The sequence below is a fragment of the Dermacentor silvarum genome, chromosome 8 (assembly GCF_013339745.2).
Source record: "Dermacentor silvarum isolate Dsil-2018 chromosome 8, BIME_Dsil_1.4, whole genome shotgun sequence".
In the NCBI taxonomy this organism is placed as follows: domain Eukaryota; kingdom Metazoa; phylum Arthropoda; class Arachnida; order Ixodida; family Ixodidae; genus Dermacentor; species Dermacentor silvarum.
This window is the reverse complement of record NC_051161.1, coordinates 141537216-141552447: the sequence shown is the minus strand read 5'-3', so window position 1 is coordinate 141552447 and position 15232 is coordinate 141537216. Positions and strand designations below refer to the sequence as shown.

Sequence of the window (15232 nt, the reverse complement as noted above, 5' to 3'; positions counted from 1 at the left end):
GGTCCTTTGAGTCATCTTGCTCCAAAATGGCATTTTAGCAGAAAATTGCACCAGGCCTGTGCCAAATGAAGCATAAGGATGAGAGCTCGCTTCTGCTGATGCTGCCCAAGGAGGATGCTGCCTATGCTGCCTCACCAGTAAAACTGAAACCAAAACCTAAAGCACGCCGCTGTCATCATCGTCATCTTTCTAGATGTCAGTGGGGCAGAGACAGCTACGGATATAGCTGATGCCGTCTGTTCTCTATTTGCAGTTTTCGCGCTTTTGTTGCATTCTCTCCAGTGGATGTCCAACTGTACTGCAGCTTAGAGCGCAGCTCTTAGGTGGCCATTACTGCGGCGAGCGTTGGTGTTATCCCTCCGAATGAGCACAGCGAAAGATAAAAGCGAATGTGCAGCAGGTGATGAAAGACGGCGATAGCGAACAGAGTGTGAGGAGGAAAGCGGAGGAGGAGGGTGCAGCGGAACCATGAGGTGTAAAGTGGAGAAGGGTATGGCGAAAGTGCTGAGAAGATAAGCGTAGGGCCGCCCAAGACAGGCTTTGCAGCAATGATGGCTACGAGATGGCACCAGAGTAGCGGGCGTTGTCTGTATGGAAACAAAGCGTTGCATGAGCGGAGGTCTGCCTGTGGCGGCTGCTGTGAATCTTGCCCATGTGTCACTCACACACTGCCTCACGTGATCTCTCGATTAGCAAAGTAGTCACGCCACACTTTGCTGCCACATGAGTCAGATTGTCCACTCCAGCCATTATATCACGATAGGAGAATACGTATGGAGCTGTAGTCAAATTTCGCATTAGGGAGTATTGTAATTGTCGGTGAATTTTTGTTTGTTTGTGTGTTTTGTGCTGCAGTTCGGTATTCCTCGTACCAATGTGGCACAGCACTCACTCAAGGTGTGTCTGTCAGACCAAAAAGGAGCCTTGGATAATGTCCGGTCGCACATTGTTCAGCATTTGTTGGCGGTGTGACTTAAAAAAAATATCTTGTAATACTTCTACTAAACTGCTGACATTTATGTGTTGGGACCCTGCACGATAAGAACAGCGGATTCCGTGGTTTAATTTATACATAGTTGACATGTTCCATATAAAGGAGAAATTGTGCACATTAGAAGAACATCTTCGCTGTAGCTTCGGTTTAATTGCTTGGGCTCTAGGGATCTAGTTCCGCAAACATTTTGTTCCTGTTGTCTGATAGTGTAAACATAGGAAAAGCCATTCCTGTTGTCTTGTAGTGTAAACATAGGAAAAGCCATTGGGGATTTCTGGGACGTCATGCGTGGATACGACCTACTGCCTTAGTGAAGGGGTGGTGACTCCATCTGCCATTGTAAGGGCAAAACATAGCATTGCATTATGCTTCACCGGAACTGCAACAGGTGGAACCATCATTCAATTGGCGAGAAAACCTGTATTTATTTTTTTTGCCAATGTTGCTATAGACAATGCATACTTTCAATTAATTCTGGATGAAACAGGCACGAACCATACCATAAAAGCATAGTTACGAACAGAATGCACCATAAATTGCTACTCCTAAGGAAAATTCCAGCACCAACAAGCCAGTGACAGCCAGAAGAGCGGTGTATTCCTGTCGACCTGATTGATGGTGGCACCTTGAAATTATTTGGCACTTAAATTACTGCAACAGCTCCCCATGGTGTCATAGATTGTGGCAGCTTGTGGCAGAGGCTGGTTTGCTATCAATAAAGAATTAATAAAGTATTTCAGTGAGCACAAACTCAAACTTGGCAACTCTCGTTTACTTTTTCTGCATGAAAAAGACTCATTTTCTCGTAAAATATCAATAAGAGATCATGTGTCTGGGCATGAAATCTAAGCGATCGCAATTGGCTTAGACAATCTCCATCAATAGGCCATTCTATTCTGCGATAGAAATGCGTATGGAGCTTCAACACAGTAATTAGTCCATCATTCTTTTGTGCAGTTTAGTATTTCTTTGTCCCCACGAGGCAGTAGTGGCAGGTCAACACTTGCATGCTTGTTTTGGCTGCACTCAGAGAATAGTTCTAACCATGGAGTTTCTCACTGTATTACTAGAGGGAAATCTGGCTCCACCGTCAATGGGAGTTTCCTAAGCTATGCCGTCGTTGGAATGTGGATATGGCTACACAGATAATGCGGTTCTAAAATAAAATCTTCATAAAAGGTTTTCATTCACCCATGTTACATTTTGATAAAGTTTACTCACCTACCGTGCATAATCAAGCAAAAAAAAGAAAGAACAGACGACAAACTGTTCCAAAGCGGGTGCGAATCTTTTCGTCTGTCTTCCAACTTTAGCGGCCCGCTGACGGTTCTTACATTTCATATAATTGTACATCCAATCACAAGTCCTCATAATTAAACAAAACATGTTTTTGTGTAATAATAAATATAAAACGGCTCTTTGCATGCTGTTTTAGTAGGAAATCATTCATTGTGACAGACGGAACGGTGCTAGCCAGGCAGGTCTTCAAGGTGCCCTGGCTCTGCGAGAACGATGCCAATCTGAAGTCACCATATACCGGCATTCCCATAGAGTTTCTCACTATATAACCTAGAGGGAAATGTGGCGCTGCTGCGCTGTGGTATGCATGGGAATGCCAGTATATTGTGACTTCGAATTGGCATTGTTCTCGGAGAGCGAGGACACCTTGAAGACGCGCCTGGCTAGTACCCGTCCTTCTGTCACAATGATTCATTTCCGGCTGAAACAAGCACGTAAAAAGCTGTTTTTAGCTTTATTATTAGACAAAAACATGTTTTGTTTACTTTTGAGAACTTATTATTGGATGTACAATTATATGAAATGTAAAAAATATCAGCTGACCACTTAAGTTGGAGGTCAGATGACAAGATTCTCACTTTGGAACAGCTTGCCATCTGTTCTTGCTTTTCATCGCTTGATTCTGCATTATAGGTGAGTAAACTTTATTGAGTGATATAATGTGACTAAATGAAAGCCTTTTATGTAAATTTTATATTAAGAATGCATTATTTGTGTAGCCATATCCACGTTATAGACGAAGCTTCGTACAACATCAGCCAACACAAGCCCCGCAGACACATATCCCGTCATTGACGGCACAGCGCCCTTTAGGAAACTCCCATAGACGGTGGCACCAGATGACCCTCTAGTGAGAAACTCTATGGGCATTCCCTTGCATCAGTGCCAAATTTCCCTCTAGGTAATATAGTGAGAAAATCTATGGTTTTAACAATGCAACGGAGATTATCTTCACTGAGTGCTGTATGTATTTGTTAGTGCCACTTTCAGTCCATCTAGTGTGTGCTTAATTCTTCTTTTTAGATGCATGCAACGTCATGCCACCAATGTGAGTACCCTCCTGTGATGCCTGAGCTGCCAGCATTTTATCTTTGCGATGACCTTGCAGATGTTGGTTTGCATGCCGTAGTAAAATCGAGGGCAGACAATCTTTTGTCCGAGTCATTATTATTATATATTATTTTTTTGCATCCACTTGTGATCTGACATGGCTTCAGCATAGCAAAAGGCTTGTTGCACGGTGGATGCATGCATACAATGTGCCACTCATATGCACCACTTCCTCATTTAAGATGTCAGTGGCTTTGATATTTTGAACCAAGATAATGATATGAGCGAATGTCTTGTTTTCAGTACTCATTGCTTCTTTTGTTACGGTTCATTTGCCAAAAGCACTTCTCTCTGGGCTTGTGTTTTGCATCCTTATTAGAAGGTGAGAACACCTCAGCCCCATAACTTGCAAGCTCTGTCTGTATTTGTCATATCAGTTTGTACTAATATACTGCCAAAGACAAATGAAGCACCGTCAGTCTGCAGTGGTTTTTGTTGTTCGTGGCAGCTCACGTTTGGGTAATCTGAATCATTCACCTCTGGTGGAAAAGATGGTCATCATATGGTAAATTGTTATATCAGCCCATTATTTCAAAATGGTAGTATTATTGTTTTTTTTTGTTTTTTTTTTTTACAGAGCTGTCATATCTTGATTGAGCACATGTTCCTATCACTCAGAAGGAAATTTGTGCAAGGAGCAGAACGCACTATTGCAGTGACTGCCAAGTAATGCTTTGCTTCAGAGTCAAATGCATGAAAACCAGTTATTCACTTGACTTTGGTACGCAAGTGTGCAAGGCAATGGACACCTGGGCACCTGGAATGTTGTTTCAAAGTTTGGCTGAGTGTGACGTGTTCAGGCAATTAAATCATAATAAAAATGTTGAAATGTTTAAAGGTCATTCTCTGAAACGCCATTCTTTCTTAAAATTTTTGACTAAACATGCATATGCAGTCGACTCTCGTTAATGCAACTTTTCGCTTAGTTTGAATGCACTGGGAAGTCCAGGTGAGAAGCCATACATTTCTACGGAAGAAAAAGTTGTTTAGTGGGAATGCGAAAGCATGTCGCATCAGCTAATTTGATCCCCACCCACCCCCACTAGTGCCCCCTATTGCACGCAGTAGTTACTAAAAGCTTGAAAACACAAGACATTCAGCAGGCAGCTCTATTGCTACTCTAGGTGTAAAGCTGTTTTACATTACTATTACTTTAGTTTTCTTCTCGCAAATTTTATAACATTTCCAATGCTGAGGCAACTGTTTGTTAGCACTTTTCGCCACATGCTGATAGGGGTCACGCTTTGAGAGCCATAAGCAAAAGGACATGACAGACTGCTTCAAGCAATAAACAAATTGGAGTTTGTTAGTTTTGCTGCTGTTTGTCAATTCAATGTTTTGGATAAGTTGACCAAATCTTGTGGCCCCACTAGGGTTGACTGTAACAGCACAGCAAGTTTTTTTTTTTTTTTGTCATGCAGAGATTTGGAGGAATGAGAAATGTGGGAGTGCTTGTATGTTTTCTCTGAGGAAATCTAGGGAGGCAGTGCATTGAGGCCATATGTTGCAGAAGTGAATTTCATCTTTAGGGGAGCCGGTCACCATGGCCTATAATGCACTAAGCATTTGAGTTACTTGCTGTAAAGTGTTCATAAGTACATTTTCCACTGAACTGCTCTTTTTGAAAGAACATTAACAGTGCTTCAAAAATTCACCCTTGATTGTGTGCATATGCTTCCTGTATTGTTGCTATGTTCATTAGTTAATAATGATATAGGGCACTGTTGTGTTTATTGGTTAATCTCTCCTTGTAAGCCATGTATAATGCACAGATTTGTAAAAATGTTCATCTCCTGAAAAGTACCATGTTGCCGAGAAATCGGCAGTGTTATGTGTGTGCATGGTGGCTTTCATCGAATGTTGCCACCAAACACTGGGCCCCAGTGTATTTTGTACTCTGTGGCTTAAATAAATATGTAAAAATAAATCGGCTCAAATTCATACCCTCAGTGTGGCGAAATTTGTGCTTGCAGTGTGGTCGTTGTACACTGTGAATTGTGTTGCATGAATGAGTTTGTATGAGGCTGTCTATTAATGTGCTGGCTTTGATTATAAAGGGCATGGGCAATGTGACCACGGGGATACTGACCTCATGTGTGCCTTCTTTTTTTTGCATTATTGCATTGTATTTATTTGAACTTCAGCTAATTGAACCTGAGGTTGCATGTATTTTAGCTTTTGCCACAAACAAACTAAAGGCAGAAAGCCTCTTCTGCAGCCTGTGTAAATTGCACTGATGTAGTCCTGACTCCTGCTTCAGAGAATGCGATGTGACGTGTCTTCACTGTCGCCACGAGTGTGCTCTTAGTGGTTTCACTGTTGCCTTGCAGATCTGAGTTGCAGTAATGGTGCCGAGGTGGAGCTGGTGAGCCTTATCGAAGAACAGCTGCCTCGGTACCGCCTGCGAGCAGACACCCTCACCGAGTTTGGAGGCAAGTGCTGTTCTCCTCGCCTTATAGAATATAGTGTGTCGAACGTGTTCTGCTCTCTGTGTTATTGTTTTGAACAATACCTTTGTATAGTCATATAAAACGGATTGAAACGTACTAACTTATCTAGAAAATAGGGGGCCACTGATAATTGTCGCACGGACGTAAATATTGTGCTGTACTTTGCAGCTAGGCAGCGCCTGACTCCACCCGTAGATGTGTGCAGGGTGATCAATATGCAAATTCTTGTTCTAAAGCAATGCTGTTAGCAGTAATTTTGGCCTGCTTTCCTTGATGGTACGCATATTGGCATGTGTTGTTTATACCATAATCTTTTGCACTTGCTTGCACGTGGGTACACAGGAATGAAAATGCAAAAAAATGAGAGGGGGGGAGAAAGTACCTGCAAAAGTCTGCAAGTGTAAAATATGTTTGCTCTATTGGAAACTGAATGTACTCTATTTGTGCTGCCTTTTCTTTTGCGTTGATGTGAATGGCAAAGGCTGAAGGTGGAGGAGATACTGACTGGAGGAGTTTTAGTGGCTCACATCATTGATGCGAGCAGGAAGTTTGAAGGCCACTGTTCTTGCTGTTTCATGCAACAGGTTACGACAAGGAAGATTGGTCCATTATTCCATCGCCGTGTCTTCCCAGCCCGGAGAATCTGGACTTGCCACCTGAACTTATCCAAGAGACGCTGAACTACTTTGGTGAGTGCAGGCAACGACAGCAGTTGCTCAAAATGTGATAAAGTCCAAGTGATTGGCAGGCTAGTCTTGCAGACTTCAGATTGCGGATCATGGTGTGAGTGACAGTGTGAACAGCAGTGTGAGCCGCAGGGCGAGTTACAATGTGAGCAACAAAACTGCAATGTGAGCAACATTGGGAGCAGTAGTGTGAGCCTTAATGTAAAGCATGGCCAGCTGGTGTCTCTACTTCAACAAACATGTTAGACCTGTCCCATTAGGCAAATGCACGTGCTGGCAAAAGCAAAATTGATGTTGTAATGTGTTAAATGGAAATTTCACTTTCACTTTTATCTTATTTCCTTAAGAATCCAATTGCAGGGATGTTACATAAGGGATGGATAATAAAATAAATCTTAGAAGCAGGTGTTAATTTTGAAATGTGGGTGACAATAGCTTTGGCAAAGGCAGATAGACTTGTGATGGCTGTGATGGCTTGTGGAAGGCTGTTGTCTCTTGCTGCATGAATTAAAAAATTATGCTTGAAAAGTGGTGGTCCGGGCACGTGCACATGCAACTTGAAGCGGATGATCAGTGCGATGATATATATATATATATATATATATATATATATATATATATTATAGGGGGCATGATGTATGGTGTATGATTAAGAGAACTGTAGAAAAATAAATATAAGAGAGAGTGGCAACCTGTCGACAGAAAGCAAGCATTGACAAGCCAGATATTGCTTTCAATGATGAAATGCTTATATCATATGAATATGAAAAATGAATAAACCTAGTAGCATGATGTTGTACTGACTCGAGTCCATTTGATGTGGGTTCAAGAAAGGAGATGCATATTAAAGTTTCGATCTTACAAATTATTTGTAGACCAAAACTGTTACATGTTGCGGAGTATGACATAGACATTGCCTAAGAAATCTCAGTGATTTATTAGCAGCTGAAATGGTATTTGTAGTGTGCAAGCGCCGGGACAGATCACAAGACAGAGCAACACAGAGGTATTTGAATGATTGGACTGATTTTATCGGAACATTAGCGATTGAATAGGTAAATCTTAGGGTGTTACGGCAGCGTGACAAGGACGCAAGTTTACATTTGTTAGGATCAAGTTCATGAGCCAGTGGTTGCACCATTCTTGTACTTCATTAAGGTTGTTCTAGATGGATGTGTGGTCAAATGTGTTGGTAACTGTGTGCTAGATTTCAGTCATCCTGTAAACTTACGAATCCTACACGATAGATGGGTTGTTAGATCGTTAATGTGAATTAAAAAAAAGAAGCAGTCCTAGGAGGGACCTACTAACCTACTCCCATAGGTTAGTTCCCTTTGGTCGTTGTTTTCTTTGTCAGTCTTGGGACAGTCCTGGGTTCTTTGTCAGTCATGTTCAGTCGTGAGTTTGAGGGCAACACAACAGTGTGTATTCTTTTTAGTTGCACTAAGTTCACCGTATGCTTCCTGAACTAGTTCAACAGCTCTGTACCAGTTATGTGCTACTGTGTAGAGGAAGAATTTCACATTGCCTAGGTTGCTTCACTGGCTGTTGCGAGCAGTGCCAAGAGCTTAGCCAGAATAAAGGATGGGAAAGGTGCCCTGTGTCTTCTGGCATCTCTGTCTTGCACCGTGAGCTTCACATGTTCTTCACATGGCCTAATGAGAGAGCTCAAGATTTCGAAGCTGGTCTAGTTGGCTTTTGTTGAACACGGCAAACGGCACAGATGACAGGACAGAAGACACGGGCCCCACAGCGCACCCTGTTTATCTCTTGTCCCATCATCTGCATTGTTCATCGTGTTGCAGGGCTTGTTACAGCTCTGTCCGGCCACGAAGTAAGTTGTGTAATGTGTCCCCACACGCGCGTGCAGTGGTGTCCGGAGAGCGGGTGAGCCAGATGACGCGAACGTATAGCGACCCGGAGGCCCTGACGCGGCTGTTGGAGGAGAAGGAGCGTGACCTGGAGCTGGCGGCCCACATTGGGCAAGGCCTGCTGCGCGAGAAGCGGGAACTGGTTTGCCGCACGGACGCCCTGGAGGCGGAGCTGATGCAAGCCCAGGAGTCGCTTACGCAGCTGCGCCACGAGCTGGCCCTCAAGGCCTCCCTCCTGCAGGTGTACACGGCGCAGGAGGAGGCCGACGCTGCCCTGCCCTCGCCCACCGAGTGAGTAGTTCGTCCTGTTCGTTCCCTGCACACCTGTCTGAGTTGGTTTGCAATATCTGAGGACCAACCTGAACTGGTTTGCTTGGATTTTTGGATTACAGTTAAACCTGCTTATAACGAACCTCCATATAATGAATTCCTGGATATAACGAAGTTTTTCTATTCCCTGCCGTTCCTCCATAGAAACACATGTATTTAAGACCTCTACGTAACGAAGTGGCAGCGGGAGACCCCCTCGTAATAATGAATTTTCCCCGCCGACAACCTAGAGATTTCGCCCCAAATTTTGCCATTTTTGCGCGAGCAGCAACTGGAAGCCCCTTCTCCGCCGCGACGGAATGCTAAGCAGCGGCGGCACGCTTGGCGCGCTCGAATTCATGGCGACTGCGAGGTGGGCCTGCATCCCTCGACCCGGCAATCTTGCCGCCGCGGGTGTGACCTTTCCCCCTCCCTTCATTCAAACCTGATCCCCGCCGCTTGCTGCAGCTGGCCTAGCCCGCCAAGCCGGCACTCTCTCCTTTTCCTGTTGATGTTGTCGAAGGAAAAAAAAAAACTTTTTTTTTCAACATTCTGGCAGCGCCACTCTTTGGTTACTGCTCAAGTCTCTGCGCTTCACTTCACTAGCTGACACTATATGACGCTACGACACCATTGTTTCGCTCGCTCTTCGTTTTCGACGCCTCGCGCTTGTGCGAAACAACACGCGTCCACGCATCCAGTACCTGGTACATTCCAAGGATGAGTGCTTCGACGAAAACGGAAAACGGGTGCATGTTACAATTGAGGGAGCGTTAGAATCGAGTAAATATGGTAAGTGTTTCTTTTTGAATTTTCGTGCCGAACCTGCATATAACAAAATCCTCTTTATAACGAAGTTTTTCGGGAATTTGTCAATTTCGTTATATCCAGGTTTAACTGTATATCTAGGCTGAAAGCCACTTGGTCTTGAATTAAATGTTACAGTACCCATGTAACATGGCTTTCAAGGCGTAATAATACAGTAGAACCTAGGCTTCTGCAAATATTTGATTGAATAATATGTTATTCGATATTTGCTTTGGCTCGAATTTGAGTATTCAAAATTTTCGAAGTACTATTCAAAATGACCGAATATACATATTTTTCTGCGTATTAGCCACACCCCTGATTACAACACCCATTGTAAAGAAAAATATATGTGCGTATAACATGCGGAAGTAAGTCTATACAATGCCCAAACTTTTGTAAAAACAGTCTCCATTCGCTGATGCACACATCGTCTAGATTGTTTTTTTGACCAGCAGCTTTGTTCCCCACCTATTCGGTGACTCTGATGACGGGAAACTGTGCGCTAAAGGTGGTTTCACAGCAGCGCAGGCATGCTGCCATGAAACCACACCTTGAGGTGAAATTCACGCTGCCATGAAGCCACACCCAAAGTCGAAATTTGCATATAATCTGTCCGCCGATGTTACTGTTAAATTAAACATTTTTGGTGCGACACGCAAAAATATGGTAACATTTAAAACATGTACAGTGTAGACCGCTTATAACGTAAGTCGCCAGAGTCGTGAATATCTGCACTATAAGCGGTACCGCACTATATCCAAACAACGATTTTCAAGCCATGCACGTATGCAAAACATGTAGGCCAAGCAGCCGCGCGTATCCGAGAATCGAAGCGTGTGACTGGGAGTTTTGCATCCTTTTAAATTTACAAACGTTGAAAGGTTGATGTCCAAGTACCCACGATCTTCACATGAAGCAGACAAAGTAATAATTAAAAAAGATGTCTCAGTATCGCCCGAAAGGCGAAGCTTCAATTGCGATAGCAAATTAGTGGAGAGCTATAAGGAGTAGGGATAGTAGTTTTATCGGCTGCATAAACTTGACACATTCGCTCACTAACTGAATGAACAAGCATGGTGTCAACGCGCACAAGCAAACATGAATAGACTCGATGACTGCAGACAACCACTGCCAAAACGCGGGCGTGGGGAAGCGCGGCCGTCGCAGCGAGAAGGTTTGTGCGGTCTATCGCTTCAACGGAAACTGAGTGGCGTAAGCACAGCGTATACAAAGGTCAGAGCCGTGTGGAGATCGCTTTCAAGATACGGTGCGCGCGACAACACCGACAGCCGGCACAGGCGCGAACGCATTTGTTGACAGAGGAGAAGCCGCCACCCCCACCCCCCCTCCCTCCCTCCCATGCTGCCTTCCCGCTTTGCTCCTTTCGCTTGGGAGATTGCTTCGCCAGTTCCCCTTGCGCCCGGTTGCAAGATACACATTTGGTGACGCAACACAGCGTTGCCCCCCCTCCCTCCCATCCCCCAGGGCAGTAGCGCACCCGGGATCTCTGCCAGGGGGGGGGGGGGTTGACAGTTGGCCAATACCATCTAAACAGCACTAATTTCAATTTCTTCACGGGAAATTGTCAAAAAATGCGCTTTTTGCGCAAGTTTGCACGTATGCAGACGAATGCGCGTCTTACATCTTAGTTGCAGTACTCAAAAGCGCAAGGAAAGAAAAGTGGTTAAACAACAGGGGGGTTAACTCGGCCTCAGGGGAGGGGGGTTTACAACCCCCGCACCCCCCCCCCCCCCCCTTCGGTGCACCAATGCCCCACGGCCTTTCGTGCAATGGAAGTCGCCTTTTCTCTCCGCTGTGTGTTCACTCTCCGTGAAGGCGCGCGTTGCCTGCGCGCTTTCACTAGCACATACGACCCTTGGACTGATGCTCCACATCTCATGATCCTCCTCAGCATCGCCCTCGTTGATCTCCTCTTCCATCGGTGGGCGCACCTCGTTGAGAAGCGTGCTCCTTAACGCCCTTGTCGGCGAGATTTTACCGCAGAAGCCGCATTATAACCGGTATTTCGTCTCACACGGCTGCACTGTAAGCGGTATGAGTATACATGGAGTGCTATGGGAAAATTAACGGGAGTCTGAAAGGACCGTACTATATCCGGTCCTGCACTATAAGCGGTTACGTTATAAGTGGTCTATACTGTATTTATGTGACGTGTGAAGACCCGCAATATTTGCCGGTACTGGAAAAGGAAACTGAGTGCGGGCTGGCATTTTCATGTGACATGGGTAGGTGAGTACAACAAGGAAGCTGCCGTGGCGTGCACTGACTGCTGTCAATCATGCGTGCCTCACACCTTTTGTTGTTCACAAAGGATATAGCAGCAGAAAAACGTAGTACCCAATATTGGCCTGTCCTAGGAAGATTTTAAAGTAATAACGGTAGCTTACAATGTCTGATTACTGTATTTATTTGATTCTAATGCACACTTTTTTTTTTTTTTAATTGGGCCGGAAATTGTGTGTGCGGTGCAATCGGAGACGAAACCAAAAATGCGTTCATATGCTTTACTGCACAACACATCTGTATTGAGACAGAGCTGACTGTGTGGTGAAGCTGGCTTTAGGAAACCTCCTGCCATTGCACCGTTGCCCATTTTTCTTGCTAAAAAATTGTGTGCGCATTCGATTTCTACTTTGTTTAGAAGCTTTGTTCTCATTTCTGCATTAGTTTTCTACTTTGGATACATACGAAGCGGGCATGTGTTTGTGTTTGGGTGCATGTTAGAATTGGGCAAATATTGCCAAGTGAATCAGTGGTGTCCTGGCTTTCTTTTTTTTCACCTCAGGACCTGAATAAAGTTCATTCTCTGTCTGTCTAATTCGACCCGCAGGTATACTTGATCAACTTCGTCGATTCCGTAAGGGTCGAATTAATGGGAGTCAACCGTATATACAAGGTTGTTGCTTCAGAATGGAATATACAGGTAGTGGGTCCCGGAGTTGGAGACAGAATTGGGACCTTTTCTACATGGTATGCACGAAAAAAAAGTAACTTAGTTCTAGCAAGCAATAAAAACATAACTGTACAAACAAGTTAGAAAGACAATTATAAAAGCACACTAGAACAGAAATTAAGAACACAATTATACAATGTATACAATTATACAACAACCTTCGTCGCAACTTTGAAAAGTCACCTTTGTCTCTGAAACTGATGCTATATAAAACACTCATTCGCCCCAAGTTAGAATATGCCGCATCGGTTTGGGATCAGCATCTTAATAATTTAGTGCATTCAGTGGAAATAGTGCAAAATAATTCGGTACGTTCTATACCCTCTAACTACAATCGAATTACAAGCATCACGTTAATGAAAGCCACCGTTAAAACTCCCCACACTTTCTCCTCGACATGCGATGCTCCGCGTAAGCCTTTTTCACATAGTTACTTTCAGATATAGCGCAAATAAGTACACATACACACAAAGAAAACACGACAGACGCGGACGAGCGCTACTACCAACTGTTTATTACAATTGACAAACCCTCCATTTTATAAGGTGAACCGCGTACACAAGTGGAGGGTGTGTCGATAGTAACAAACAGTTGGTAGTAGCGCTTGTCCGCGTCTGTCGTGTCTTCTTCGTGTGTATGTGTACTTATTTACACTATATCTGAAAGTACCTATGTTGGACCAACTAGCCCAACAGGCGGTCCTTTTTTCACACACTGTGTCATCATCCCTACCTGTGCGATATACTAATACAGTGGAATCTCGTTAATACTATTTTCATGGGACCCAGAAAATAAAACACATCATTCGAAAATTGTATTATCCGAAAATACATTGCTCTTATGGACATGGGCCGGAAAAAGAAAAAACACCTCAAAAAACGTATTATAATGAATTGTATCAACGAGATTCCACTGTACTTCTTCCCCATTGCATTTCGTGCCATCTTGATCATACTCATAAGGTTGGCATTCTGTTGTGTAAAACTGGCTCATTCATACAGTACTACATACCATGCAGATAAAATAATTGGAATTGCCTTCCCAAATCGTTAGTAATGATTTTAGATGGAAAATTTGTGACTTTATTAACCAATGCTTTGTAACATCTTGTTGTATTCTGCCTTTTATAGCTCTTAGTATTGTATAATTAGAAGCATTGCACTGCTTGTTTGTATTTATAGTTTTATTGCCTTTCTGTTTTTATATCACTCCCCTTTGTAATGTTTGTTGACCCTGAGGGTATCATAAATAAACACAAATAAATAAACAAGCTTAATCAGCGACACATGGAAAATATGAACAAATTGAGCAGATAAGTGGGATGTTTTAGTAATACCACACATAATTAATAACTGGTGTATAATAAACTATAGTTTTTGACAATGACAATGCAAATGCATGCAATATGTAGTACATACACAAAAGTTATGTAGGACTAGATTGAATGAACTTTCTGAATTCCGGAATATATCAATGTAGTGTAATTAATTTTTGGTATCATAAATTTTTCGCGCCTTCGCTTGTTGCACGTGGGACTCCTTCAATTCCGTCAACTCCATCAATCAATCAGCCAATCAGTTCTATGCAAATCCGCAAGGTGCAGTAGAAAGACAACAAAAGGTTGCCCTCTCCTTCCCATTCCTTGGCAAGTTGACCATTGAAGGAAGCAGGAAGTGGCAAGGAGGTTGGGTCCCACAAAAATATTACGCTCTCCAGGAACCCACAGAGCGCTTACAATGTTGTTGGGTCACTGGTCACCACAAAGAGCTTGTCTGTCTTGCAGTGATGACGATTTTCCTGTGAGCACGTTGACTCGCAAGATTCATGAGCTGGAGGAGGAGAACTGCAAGCTCAAGGCTGAGGTGAGACTGCATGGCTAATTTTGTGCTTACACACTAGTGCCATCCTACTTTGCACTGCTGTTGGGTACCGTCCATTTGGGAGTTTTTGATATTGTGCACCCAAACGGCTTCGGGTACCCAAAGAAACCTTTGCACACCCAAAGCACCACACCCCGCTTACAATCGTTTGTGTACCTTTTTTGCATTCGTTTGTGAACCCAGCAGTTTACGTCCCCAAACTGTGGATGCACAACATCAAAAACGCCCCCCATTAACTATTGTCCATATTTAAAAAAATAAATCAGGATACTCTAGCTTGAATGTTTCCTTTCTTTCACGGCTGAATAAATTAGAAGAAATATGAGGACTTCAGCAGAAGGGTGACAAAAAGCAGGCAAGGGCAGCTTGTTGACGAAGGCATTTTTGTATGGTGCACTTGTAACAGTTCTCTCGTGTCCATGTTTTCAAGTGCAGTGCTTGAAATTTGGCCTTCATGAGGCACCTCATTTACGCACGCGGAAGAACATTTGTATTTTGTAAACTGTCCAGGAACATTTGCTTTACACACTATGTTTAGAACTGAAGTCACTATTTTTATTAGGAGTGCGTGGGTGTGAATATTAAAAAATTCTGTATCTTATTGAATATTATATTTTTAATATTTGTATTTGATTGGAAAATGAGGTATTCAAAAATTTTTGAATATTCGGTCGGGTACGAATATTCTAAACAAATTGAATATATTGCTGGCTGTGCAGGACCAAGCACGCTCCTTAGCGTTTGTTTCTATCTAAGCTAAGAGTGTGTGTCTGATTTTCTGCGGAATTTTATAATTTTGTGCTGCTGGTGAAATTTCACCTATAAGAAATGTTTAGCCACTGGACATCC

General features: G+C 43.4%; 1 protein-coding gene across 1 annotated transcript in view; it reads left to right on the top strand.

The window, feature by feature from the left end:
* The window catches only part of LOC119461734 (trafficking kinesin-binding protein milt-like), a 71473-nt gene that overhangs the window by 2636 nt on the left and 53605 nt on the right, over positions 1-15232 (top strand). Inside the window, exons 2-5 of the mRNA XM_037723104.2 lie at positions 5734-5835; positions 6438-6542; positions 8410-8701; positions 14287-14365. Coding sequence (XP_037579032.1) covers positions 8436-8701; positions 14287-14365 — 345 coding nt within the window. The 5' untranslated portion in view covers positions 5734-5835; positions 6438-6542; positions 8410-8435. The remainder of the gene's footprint in view (positions 1-5733; positions 5836-6437; positions 6543-8409; positions 8702-14286; positions 14366-15232) is intronic.